Source organism: Cottoperca gobio, chromosome 2 (genome assembly GCF_900634415.1).
Source record: "Cottoperca gobio chromosome 2, fCotGob3.1, whole genome shotgun sequence".
Taxonomy (NCBI): Eukaryota; Metazoa; Chordata; class Actinopteri; order Perciformes; family Bovichtidae; genus Cottoperca; species Cottoperca gobio.
Window position 1 is genome coordinate 174,064 of NC_041356.1, and position 13,681 is coordinate 187,744.

The 13,681-nt window shown below is 40.3% G+C and overlaps 1 protein-coding gene across 1 annotated transcript in view; it reads left to right on the forward strand.

Moving 5' to 3' along the window:
- LOC115021769 (double-stranded RNA-specific editase 1-like) overlaps window positions 1-4,723 on the forward strand; it is a 66,461-nt gene extending 61,738 nt beyond the window's left edge. Inside the window, exon 11 of the mRNA XM_029452417.1 lies at window positions 3,645-4,723. Within this exon, the coding sequence (XP_029308277.1) occupies window positions 3,645-3,821 (177 nt within the window). The 3' untranslated portion in view covers window positions 3,822-4,723. The remainder of the gene's footprint in view (window positions 1-3,644) is intronic.
- The last annotated feature ends 8,958 nt before the right edge of the window (window positions 4,724-13,681 follow it).

Genomic DNA, 13,681 nt, shown 5'->3' on the forward strand with positions numbered 1-13,681 from the left:
GTTTAATGTAGTTTATTTGCTAATTAATTAATGGAAACTTGCTAAAATGTAAGGTAAGTTAAGTTAAGGTAAATTGGATAAATGATGGATTTAACTCTAGTGAATGCGTGGCTCCTGTACAGTAGGGACTGCAAGACTTTGGCATCCTGAAGAAAAAAGTGTACAGCTTGCTAAAATTCAAAGCTGAAGTTGCAAGTTGCCTTTGCAACGATAGGAAAGTCTTGAAGAAGAGGGTTGACCATCACAGAATGTTGAGACCTGGATGAGAAGAAGGGCAGAGCCCCTGCCTCTGTGTCAGGTCAACCCTGACCTTAGGCCTCTGTGGGTAGGGAAAAAGGGCCGGTGCAAATATTCTGTTTGTAAGGGTATAGGGAAAGTGCAGTGTTCAAAGTGTGTCACTTATCTATACTTCACTGCTGAGAAGAACTGCTTCATGAATTTCCATAAGCAGTGAGATAGTGAGATAGTTAGATAAAATATGCTTAAACTCTCGACCCATTCATTCCAATGGGTGGTTCCACAACGGTACAATGCTGCCTGCAGGCAACATTCAGACCTGTAATCTTGTTCAAATATTAAAAATAACTATTTTCATATTTTAAGTGGCATGCATTTTAATCTGTTGAGGCTATTTAGTATTTTCCATGTGTTTTTAAATAAATGTTGTTCAAATTTGAAACAATAACACTCTTTTTCATTACTTACCATTATGGTACAGTGTTGCCTCAAGGCAACATACCCCAAGGAAGACCCCCCAAAATGATTTATTGGAAATATCTTTAGATTATGTCTATTCGGTCTATTCTATGACAAAAAAACACTCCAAACATTTTTTTCCAAACTGGCATCACCATGCGTACCATAGAGGGTTAAGCATTTATTTGATTTTGATTGGTGTGGAAACAGTCAAGTATTGGAAATAGAAATGGTAATATTCAGAATATGGTGTTGATTGTTTGTTATCGGCACGTGTAGTGCAGACGCCACTCCCCTTTTTTGACCATCAGCTGATTGATGGTATCAGCTGGTATATATAACAGGGAGTTGTCATTAAGACAGCATCTTTTTTGGTTTGAAGTTATACGGTTGTTTGACCGCTGCGTTACACTGAGAAAAAGTAGATTTAAGTTGTTTTTGTTTTATTGCAAGTTCACCCCATACCTGCTTCACCCGGTAAGAACGACACTTTGTTTGTAAAAGGAAGAAAAACATAATATGATGGTCTGAATGAGAAAGAAAAATAAAAGTGACACAACAAAGAATGCGGTGAACTCGCATTCCAGAAAGGAGCAAAAAAGAGGATTGAAAAGTTGCTTCGTCATTGTAATCTAATATTGTTACTACTACAAATACTAGTACTGCTATTGTTACTACTACAAATACTACTATTGCTATTGTTACTACTCCTACTGCTACTACTGCTATTGTTACTACACCTACTGCTACTACTGCTATTGTTACTACTCCTACTGCTACTACTGCTAGTAGTACTCCTACTACTACTACTGCTAGTAGTACTCCTACTACTACTACTGCTAGTAGTACCCCTATTACTACTACTACTAGTAGTACTCCTACTACTACTACTGCTAGTAGTACCCCTACTACTACTACTACTACTGCTAGTAGTAACCCTACTACTCCTACTACTGCTAGTAGTACTCCTACTGCTAGTAGTACCCCTACTACTACTACTGCTAGTAGTACTCCTACTACTACTACTGCTAGTAGTACCCCTATTACTACTACTACTAGTAGTACTCCTACTACTACTACTGCTAGTAGTACCCCTACTACTACTACTACTACTGCTAGTAGTAACCCTACTACTACTACTACTGCTAGTAGTACTCCTACTACTACTACTACTACTACTACTAGTAGTACTACTACTACTGCTAGTAGTACTCCTACTACTACTACTACTGCTGCTAGTAGTAATACTCCTACTACTGCTAGTAGTACTCCTACTACTACTACTACTACTACTACTGCCTACCGCAAGTAGTGCCAGTGCTACCACAAGTAGTGCCAGTGCCAGATGACGTTAAACAAAAAGAGAGCTTTATTAGTGATGTGTCGAGGCTTCGAAGCGTGTGTCGAGGAATCGCGGAAGATTTTTGTGAAGCGCGTATCAATGCTTGTGTTGATGACTTATGTGATGATGTTCGGGTTTGGCGTGCGATTCGAAATATAAAGGGGAGCAAACCGTAATTAAGCCCCCTCATAATTTGTGGACTTCCGACTCAACACTTTATATAACCGCAAATTTGTGGGTTGTTGTCGTAGTATGCATTGTTGCTGTGGAGTTGTTGGTATTGCATTTGTATTGGATCATTATGGAGCCAGCCAACTAGCGAAACAATTGTTATGCACGCCAGCATCATCTTTCCTTTGAGCAAGTAAAGAAACCAAATCTAAATCTGTTGAAAGAATAATGTACATCCTACATATTAAAGAACAGCCCCGGTGGTGCAGCTCGTAGAGCAGGCGACCCACTTTCAAAGGCTTGCCGCAGCTTGCTGGGTTTCGAATCCGACCAGTGGCCATTTGCTGCATGTCATTCCCCTTCATCCAATCTTAAACTATAATATAATTTAAGGTGTAAAAAGCCCACATTTTTTCCCAGCACTCTCTTCTCAATAACACGTACACACAATCATCAATCTTTATTGTTAAATAGAACATGATATTCATACAGTAGATGTGTCAAAAAAATTTCAAGGCAAAGATACTTTAAATCCACTGCAGCTTTGCACTTCGGCAGAAGCTTCAAGTAATGAACCCATTCTCGAAACATTTGGCTGAAGTGGTTCAGTGCTTCACAAAAGCTTCATTTGCCCATCACTACTTCACACACCTAAGCCATGCCATTATAATCACTCTGCCGGTTTTACATTTATTGTCCACTTGATGGCGCAGTAGAGCAAATGAAGCACCATGAAGCTTCGGCCCATGAGTGAACCAATTGGATGGAAAACTTCAATGCTTCATGAAGCTTCATCTCTCCATCACTAAGCTTTATTTCCAATAACTAATCAAAAACAAAACAAGGCAACAAGTATAGTCAAAAAACACGAACCAGGGTTGAGACAGGATAGCACGAAGATTCACGAGGGTACACGAGGGAAGCACAAGGCAACATGGATAGCACGAGCAGAACATGAGAGTAACAAAAATGACGAACCGACAAAGAACACTGAGACAGACAGGGATATATACACAGACACTAAATGAGGGAACGAGAACGAGACACACCTGGGGGAGAAAGGCAAAAACACAAGGGCAGGAAGTAATACAAGACATGACACAAGGGGAAGGGAACATTTCAAAATAAAACAGGAAATGCAAATCCACCGTCGTGACACTACTACTTCTACCGCTAGTAGTAATAGTAATCCTACTACTGCTACTACTAATACTTCCCTACGCTGTTAATAACATGTTTACTGCTTAAATTATCATATATGTGTCAGTATATTTATTTCTGTATACTGTACATCAGCTAATACCTTAATCTCATCAGAATGTGAAATGCAGAAAGAGATCACTTTGTTTAAGCGTATTGTTGTCAGCGTCTGGCCACCAAATTTTTTTTACAGCTAAGACAATGTTGTTGTGTAATTTCTGTCTGTGTCCTGTAGCTCTCCCCCACCCTGCGGATCAGAACTTTGAGGCTCGGCAGCTACCACGATGCCAAGCAGGCAGCGGTGGAGTACCACAGCGCCAAGCAGATGCTCTTCAGAGCCTTCCACAAAGCCGCATTGGGCGCCTGGGTGAAGAAACCCATAGAGCAGGACCAGTTTGCACTCACTACCTGAGTGAGTGCTGGGCTGACAGAAAACATGTCCGACTGCTCGCTTTACTTCCTGGATCAGCTTAAGTAGTGGAATCCTTTCCCTCTGGGTTGTCATGGAATGGACTGTGTTTTACTGGCACCACATCCAGATGTCAGAATCCCATCCATTTTTATAGCTTCAAGCTACTCCCTCAGCCAGCACTACACAGTAAAACAAGATTATTAATAAGTTATGCAACTTTATACAAAGGACACATGTAAAAACAGACTTTGGGAATGGGAACTTGTAAACGGCATTGTTAGGTAAAATGGCACTTGTTTGTATGAAAAATAGTGATATATTAATTTTGCATGTGTGATTATACCAAATTCTTTGGAAGTCTACAGTAAAAGGTTTGTCATCATGTATCAGTGTAGTGATAACTTGAGAATGTCCTTTTTCTGCTTTGTCACAGTTCTTGACTGAGGTCACAAAGATATTTTTATCAAAGTACGCACACTCAGATGTCCAAAATGACAGAAAATAATTAAGAATGACATTTAGTCATCCTCAGCTCCGCCCTCCGTTCAGACTGCTTTAGTCTGATGGTTTTTGTGTCTGTGGTATAAACAAATTCAAATGGACTCACCATCCCGCCACATTAGGTAGGTGTGCATGGTGGACGTGGCTTGTAAAATAACAAACAGATGTTTTAAGGGCTGCACTGCTATTTTGCCAGAAAATCTAAATTTGGTCAAAAGGCAGCATGCACTTGATGAGAGGTAAGTGACAACCACCACAGCGGACTGGGAGAGGCTGACACATATATATACAGTATATAAATATGTATATATAAAGAAGAGCTCAGATCACATGTCATGCAAACACATCACACGTCTTTTGTTTCAGGTAGAAAAGTCTTTTTGCAGAGCAGAAGATATAGATATAAGATAAAGATATATATATATATATATATATATATATATATATATATATATATACATATAGGAATATTGCATTATTTCTCCTTTAAAAGTTGCATAGTGTCGTTTTAAATTGATGACTATTCTCAGTGATGCCATTAGGATGGTGAAATGATTCAAGTGAAATTTGCCGCATGTATTACCATTCCTAATCCAGGTAGCTAGAAGTGATACGGTACAAGCAAAGCATAAACATTTTTATTTTGTATAAAAATTGGAAATATTGTAAAGGAACATTAATATAAATGTAAACCAATATAAGTGCTAATATATATTTTTATTTTAGCTCACTTTGTAGAAATTGAGAAAGGAGTTGGTGGGGCGGTTCACTTGCTGACTGATCATTTCCTTGAGTTGGATGACACGGAACCGGAGTGACACATTTGAGTATGAATAGCCTCGTTCACATCTGACCAAATAAACGCGTCTCTCCTCTTATGAGCCCTGTTGCACTAGACCAGGGTAACAACCCTTATGCAATGAAACTCAAACATTTCACAGTCTGTGATCTCTCCTTCAGTGATAGTCCCTATGCACAGTACAGTAAACTCACACCCTGCTAGTGCCGTCACTATTATCACCAGTAAAAGCTCACCAAAGATGATGTCAGCATCTGTCAAACCTTTGACAGTTTTTATATTTTCTCTGTTGTTTTCCACACATTTAAATGTTGTTGTTTTTTTATTTCTGTGATCGGCCTCTTCTCTTGTAACGATGTGTGAAGTGGTGTTCTATGTGTGATGACCTGTTTCCTCTATAGTACAGAAATAATCTTTATTCCATGTCCTGATCTAGCTTGTATTTAGGACTTTGTTTTAAATGTACTTGTTGTAAAATAATTTTCTGTCTTTTATTTAAACTTTTAAATATGTTTTATTTTCTAAATTCTTTATTTGCTGTAAAAACAAAAAATCCTTTGGAGTAAACCTCTAGCCTCAAACACACACACAGGGCATAATTAACTGATTGGTTGAGTTCTTTTTTTTATATATCCTTCTGCTTCTTTTAATTGCGAAAAATATGACTTACCTGAGGCCATATCCTGGTTAAATAAAGGTTATAATAATATATACAATATTTTCGGCTCCAGAATCGGGCCCTCAGGGTTTTTGGAGGGGCCAATTGGTAATATGCACTTTTTAAAAAGGGAAACTGTTGCTTTTTTCTATTGGCTTTGAGGTACAGCAGAATGGGTGAAAGGTCACATATGGTGAACTGTATGTCATCCCTCCCTGTTCTTATGTTGGTGCTTGGTGAGCCTCCATACTTATGATGGGTCCATACACTACTTTACGTTTGCCCCATAAAAGATAGACTGTGGGGCCTTATGCATGAGCTCTATCTGTAAAGCATGACAATTATGAATATAAAATATGTAGAAACTGAGTCAAGTCACTGAGCTAGAGATTTAATAAAATGCTAATACAGTCATTTTGTATGGTCGTCATTGCTCTTAAATTAGGCCAGCATTGGAATAAATGTTGAAGAAAAATTAAAATGGATCTTTTGTAGTATCAAATATTCATCCCCGATGATAGGTTTGTGGCTCGATCCTCAGGGGGGATGTAAGGGATTACAATCTGAAACTCACTAATTACATTACAGTTAGGAATGGCAGTACCGCTACTTTGCTTTGTTACTTAGACATTTTGTCAGCTTGTTACCGGGAGATATATGGAGAGTTATGGAGATTTTTTCCTATCTTTATTCAAGAGCGCTTTTTTCAATTTGAGAGCATCCCTCCTTGATTTCACGTTCAGATTTTGTAATAGCCCCTGCTTGCACTTAGATTTGTTGCGCTCCAGCTTCAGCCCTTCTCAGGCTGCTTTTGTGCACGTGTGAAACGTCTTCTCTCAGATTTCTCCTCTGCTCTTGGGTTAGGGTTAACGTGGCTGTATATAAAGCATTAGCTATTATCTAGCAAACAGACCGGAGGACAGCGTTTTATAAAGTATAGTCTGTATACTGACCGTCTCACGGCTGCCTATAGTAGCCGGAACACTTACCAGATGTTTATGGAAGTTACGATGTCGTAACTTTACGAGACTTACGTGTAAAGAAACGGGTAACAAGTTGCTACTAGATAGATCCGACCTCCATACGATCATAACAGACTTATGAGCTGCTTAAGAGCCTGTTGTGAAACACAGGCACATAAATAGTATGTAATTAAGATGACGTTAACATTGGCCTTTTTTCTGGATATTGCATATTGTGTAGATGTCCTTACCATTCTTCTTTTGTACAATTAGCTGTACATGTGAAAACTGTACAGTTATGGAAGCAATTGAAGAGTTGCTGCCAAGAAAAGGATGTCATGGAGGAATTCAATGAATATGAGGGACATGGTGCAAACATAACCTGCATAACAGATCACCCAGGATTCAAATCAAAGTGTCTGGATGTTTGGGTGTTGCAGACAGCCTACCAAAGGTATTCGAAGAGGGACAGACAACAAGCAGGTGATCAACCACGTAATGAGTGTGCACAAATGTGTAGAGTGCAGAAACTTTGATGTATTTATGGGGAGTCGAATGGTCACTCTGGCAGTCACAGAATAAATAGATAAATAAGCAAATAAGGTTGAAGTGATTACCCTTGACATGTATTATCTTGTACTTTACATAATGTATCACTATGTGGCATACCGCCAGCTGGTGAGATTTTGTTGGGGAATACTTGGTAAGAACCACAGAATGCCATCATGTGCCATTCAAAAGATCTGTGCTACGTTTCCATCTGACAACTACACGTCGTTCAAGTATCAGCACTTTATTAGAGTCACTAACAAAACACAATGTCAGTTCAGTGATTGAATCTGCGTCTATACAGCACAACAGCATCCCTCTTGTTTGGTTCTTCCACCGACTGCTGAGTGGAGCTGGGACTTCGAACGGTTCCTCATCAACATTGTCTTGGCACAAAGCATTGAGTCTCGGTCAAGAGTTCAGTAACATACTCTGCAAAAAAGATGTTTTATAATCAAGCATTATATAATATATATATATATATATATATATATATATATATATATATATATATATATATATATATATATATATATATATTATGATGTTGACCTTTGGAACAACCAACTTGGATTGGAACTTGCAGTCCAGCTGACCTGACACGTGGTCGCGCCTGCATGGACTTGTGGTGTTTCCATGGAGGGGGATCCGTCTGCACAGCAATTTCTTTCTGACATGTCTGAAATGTACAAAACACAACTTTACTAATAAATCTTTCAAACCAGCTTGAAATTGTATTGCATGTTTATACATGTCTGCGTAAAGAAAATATCTAATAACATTCATAATAAAAGATGTGGTTGAATTGATTGAGAGAGCAATGATATCAAATTAAACAAATATATGAATTATGTACATGCATGTGGTGATTGTATTTTTAGCACGTCATGTGCAGATCTACTGGTACTACAACTGTAATGTACAGATGACGCACAGTCTGTATACTTACTGGTGTACACACAGCTTCCTCCCCAGTGTGGATGTCTAATAGATTGTCGCTGATCATCATATCCTCAGTTCTGTCAGTGGCTTCATTCAACAATGTTTCCAATACTTATGTAATAATAGGGTGATAGTTAAAAGTTAAATAGACTCAAGCTTTACTCAAACTACAGAATAAAACGGGGAAGTCTGTTATAAACATTGAATCTATACTTAATTAAGCTAATGAAGTGTAATTAGCTAAAGTTATTACTACAAACAATAACACACAGATATTGGCTAGGGCCTGGTGTAAACTCGTTACATACAGTAGGCCTAGACCGATTATGGCTTTATGCTTGAAACAATAAATAAAGTAAACAAGTAGCACGGCTTACCTTTGCTCTCTCCCTTTTGGCGAATGCATTTTGTCGTCTCTTTGGTGGAGGACTCTGCACTGGCTGGGGTCTCGGCAGTATTGTAGGCATAGCATCTGCGTTCAGTTTTAAATTATTTTTGAATCTCATTTCCTTGGCGAGCATAGTTTGTTCGAAACACGATCTCTCAAAGTGCTGCCCACAAATCATCAGTTTCATCGACGCACTTGTCTTGTCCATAAACACAGAAAGCTAGATTTGGAGACGGCCCCACATCCCCATACAATACATCGCTTCACAATTATCCTTGGCGATCGATTGTTGTCCATTCTTTCTCGTAATAATTGATAGCAGTCTTTGCTGGACGCTTCAATGCAGACGAACACTGGCGGCGGCTGTATTCTACTTGTGACAGTCATCGCCCGAACATTGCCGAAGTGGATGCTCTCGGCGCAGCGACCGATTATTGTTAGCGGAAGTCCTTTTTATGCTGTTATGATCGTGATTTATTACGAATACATCAATATACCAAGCCCAATAACATTGACGAAATATCATTTCGTAGGCCCTTTAACCAGGTTCATTCAACCTCTTCCGCCTCCAAGGCTTTATTATATGTGCTTCCCTGGCTTTTATTATTTACGACTTTTGGAGTAATACGATATTAATACAAATATATTAGCAACCGTACTTTTTATTTGACTTTAACAGCTACACTGGAGCCAACTTTTTTTATTTTGTTGTACGGTGGCGAGGATGGGGTGCATCAACAACGTCAGCTTATGCTCGTTGACAGCTGCACACGGAGAGATATTAGCTTAAACCGTGGTGGTAACCGTCGCAGTCTACCTCTTCTCCTTAATATAACCATGGTGTGCACACTTTAAGCTATCTCCCTCGCTGTAGCTATAATTAAGTAATTAATTGATGAATGAAGTTCCTGTATGTATGTGTGTGTGTGTGTATATATATATATAGGGGTGTAGTTTCGGCACCAGCTGCTGGTGGAGAGATGGGTGTGTCTCAGCTGGAGATCAGACAGCTGGACGGAGTCAGGTAATCAGTCACACAATATAAGCGTGGTGGTAACATGCTTCTGGTCTCTTTCAGTAGGCTGGGACCTGATGGTCGCTACTCGTCTCGGCTCACCTGCCTGCCTGCCTTTCCATTCCCACGCCATTCCCTGTCATCCACCCTCACCATATCGCCTGCTTTTGAGTATCACATCAATAAACTGTTCAAACATACTCTGTTCCCCGAGTCTGTGTTCTGCACCGTTGTGAAGTATCTTATTCAACACAATGAAAGGAAGTCAATGACCTAAATCATGCATGCAAACTCATCAGGGGTAAAAAAGGTGACAAAAGGGTGATCTCCCGAGGAAGGCCTGTGGACCCCCCAAAAATGCTATTTTTTAATGGTGCAATTTGGTGCATTCTGGCCATGATTTTATCCCTGGCAAAGGCACCAATTTAGTCAAATTCAAGTCAGTCAAAGTCAATTTTATTGTCAATTTATCTGTGTGATACAAACAGGGAGATCAAAATGCCGTTTGAAAGATTATAAAAAAAGTTAAAAAAAGTTTAAAAAAAGATTATAAATAAATAAAATAATATGTATGCATGAACATTATAAAATTTACCTTCAAACATTGTGCTTCTAGTAATGGTGTCCTATTTCTCTCCTTACTGAATAAAAACGTGTACTTATTTTAACTATATAAAAAAAAAGAAATTACTTGCATAATTGTACAAGTACAAGTCAGTAAAAGTCAGTAAAAGAAATAAGTTCACAATCCTGCTGCTGGGGACTGAGGTAACACCTTCTCTAATTGTTTTATCCCGTTCTGCTTTTGCATCTAAAGAAGGCTTGAAATCAGTGGGGATAAAGATCCAGTTTGTTTTTAACACATCTTGGTGATGCCACACAATGTCCAAGTCTTAAATCACTTAAGGGTGACAGGTGTATTGACAGGTGTAATGTCAAAATAATGGCATTGAGTAAAATCATTGTGTTGTTGACACAATCCCAGGTAGCTGCTGTTAAACTGCTGCTATCTAAAGCTGTTCTGACCGCCATCTCCACATGGGCTGTTAGAGGCCTATTACTTTGTGTCATATCAGCCTCCGGCACCTGTGCAACATGAGAGAGCCAGAAAATCTCACTGTGCATACCTGTCTGCTCTGCGTCACCAGGGAACAGCCAGAACCCCCAAAAAAACCCAGGCCACTCTATATTGACAGTTTTTTTGTAATTTTTCAAGATTCGCTGGCTCAAATCCTCTTCTTACTCCACATACAAGAGCAAAGTTTAGAACTTGATTTCCGGGCTGTGAGCTGATGGAGTCTGGCTACAAATGAGAGAAAAGAGTCAAACAGCTTCAAGGTGAAATGGGATTAGTGAAAACAGCTCTTCATACTTCTCCACCTTCCCCAATTTATCTGCAAATTATGTTCCCAGGCTAAGCCTCTGATGGGGGCAACATAAAACAGACCTCGTCCTCAACAAATGTAATACTTGGGTAGTCATTTCTTAGCAATTTTTAATTTTAATCAAGGCCACACCACTGCATCACTTCTGTCTCTTCTGGTGAGTATTCCAGTTTATTTTCTCATAAAAAGTGCACAACCAGTGTAATGAAATGAGTCTACAGGGGGAGTAAACAGGAGGAAACATCCACAAATCAAAACTAATGAGACTGCTAATAATAGTCGTAAACCTATTTTCTACCTTATATATGCATCAATACGTCAGAACACACTCTCCGTTTCAAGTATAGCTAAATAATCTGCTGCTGTCGCCGTTTCTCCTACTTGGCCCCATCGAGCAAGTTGATGTGTAGGTTTTGTTACCATGGTTATGGAGGCAAATGCCGATGCCAATGGTATTACAGTAGCTCACTGAGATTGAATCTGCACACGCAAACACACACACACACACACACACACACACACACACACACACACAAGCCTATGCAGTAATATCAAAGACTGCAGGATTAACAACAAAATGACATTATCTACGCTTTAATTATTTAAAATATATTTGTAAAGTTACATTTTAAAGATTGATTAATCCAGTGCATTCATACACAAGTACCACAACACATCAAGCCGGTCCCTTTCTGATTTCCTGCGTCCGCTGCTTGTGTCGCATCATTGACCATGGTCTGAGATCTCCTTGAATTTCGTACAGAAGATCACACCATCTAAAGATAGCACCATCATGGTGGACAGATTCTCCAAGATGGTACACTTTATCCCTCTGCCCAAATTGCCATTTGCCAAGGAGACGGCAGAGGCTATTCTGTTCCATGTTTTTTGTCTCCATGGTTTTCCTAAGGACGTGGTGTCAGAGCAGGGGCCACAATTAATCTTACCATTTTGGAGGACTTTCTGCTCCCTCCTTGGTCTCTCCTCGGGGTACCACCCCTACTCCAATGGTCAGGTGGAGCGGCTTAATCAGGAGCTTGAGCTCTATCTGCCTCCCAGAACCCAGCCACCTGGAGCAAACATCTTATTTTGGTGGAGTATGCACATAACACCTTGCCTGGCTCTGTTTCGGTCTCTCTCTCCCTCCCAGTGTGCCTATGGCTTATTAGCCGGCGTGGTTCCCTGACCTTGAGACGGAGTCCAGTGTTCCCTCTGCCTTCGTCTGCCAATATCATTGCACCTGGAGCCGGGCCCGGCAGGTGCTACTCTGAAGTTCAGCTTGGTACAAGAGGATGGCTGATTGTTGACGGATCCCTGCCCCCACGTATTGACCAGGCCAAAAGGGTATAGCTCTCCACTCGGGATCTGCCCCTACGAGGGGAGTCCCGCAAGTTAGCTCCTCGTTGTGTTTCCCAGTTTCACCTGTGTGTCATTATCCTCTCCCTCCCAGATTATTGAATCGTGTGTGTTTATTCCCCTCGTTGCCAGTTCATCTTAGTTCTTATACTTATAAGTGTCAAACTAAACGTTAATCATATTCAATACAATAAGGTTGTCTGTATATTATATCAGGTATTTAGATCTGCTTAATTTTCTAGTAGCAAAATTACATCATTTGCAAAAAAGTGCTATTTTATGTTCTAAATCAGGGGTGCCCACACTTTTTGGGCTTATGAGCTACGTTTTAGGGGGGGTGCTGTCGGAGGTGTGTGTGCGAGAGCAAAAGAGTGGTGAATGCGCAAGGCAAGAAAAAAACAAAAAACTTGAATTTCAGGGGGAATACATATGTATATTTGTTTTAACGGTGCACGATCTACCCTCACTACACTCAACCTTTTGGGCACCCCTGTTCTAAATGATCTTCTTGAATTCCATAAATCTCAGTATGCATCCTCACCGCTATAGCGCATGGTTGTATTGCAAGAATAAATAGCAATGGTGAGGACTTACTTGAAGGCCACTTCTAGAGCTGTTAAAAGGTTTAGAGACCAAGCTATTGGTCAAGACTTCTGCAGTGAGCCCAGTACAAAGCAATCTAACTCATTTGCTAAATGTATTCTGATAACAGATGAAGGCCTTCTCCCCATCAAGTGAGAGTAAAGCGGTGTTGTTTGGCCCTCTCTGGCTGTGTAACATTTTGAGCTCGTCTGACATTGTTAAAGCCCTTTAAACAAAAACTTGTATAAATCCATTTTGGTCATCTACCACGAAGCAGGCCCTCAACTCTTCTTGCAAGAACTTTGCAAATAATCTTTGTATCTGAATTTAAAAGGCTAATTGGGTGCATATTTTCACATTTTGTGTTTGGTTTTCCTGGTTTTAAATGGAATGTGATTAGGGCACCGCTCATGGATGTGGGGAGAAGACTGTTGCTGAAGGATTCCTGAAACATCTTCAAAAGGGGAAAAGTAATTGCTTTTACAATTTCCAGTTTTCATAATTCTCCATTTATTGCTCTACTTTTCCCAGTTCCGGCCGCTGCAGACCCCAGTCCCCGTTGCTGCCGGACCGCTGCAGACCCCAGTCCCCGCTGCTGCCGTCCTCTCCGCCGACCTCCTGAGCGGCTCTGCCCGCCTCCAGCCCGGCCTCCTGAGTGGCTCCCTCCGCCGGTAGCCCAGCCTCTTGAGTGGCTCTGCTCCCCCCATCTGCCTCCAGAGCGGC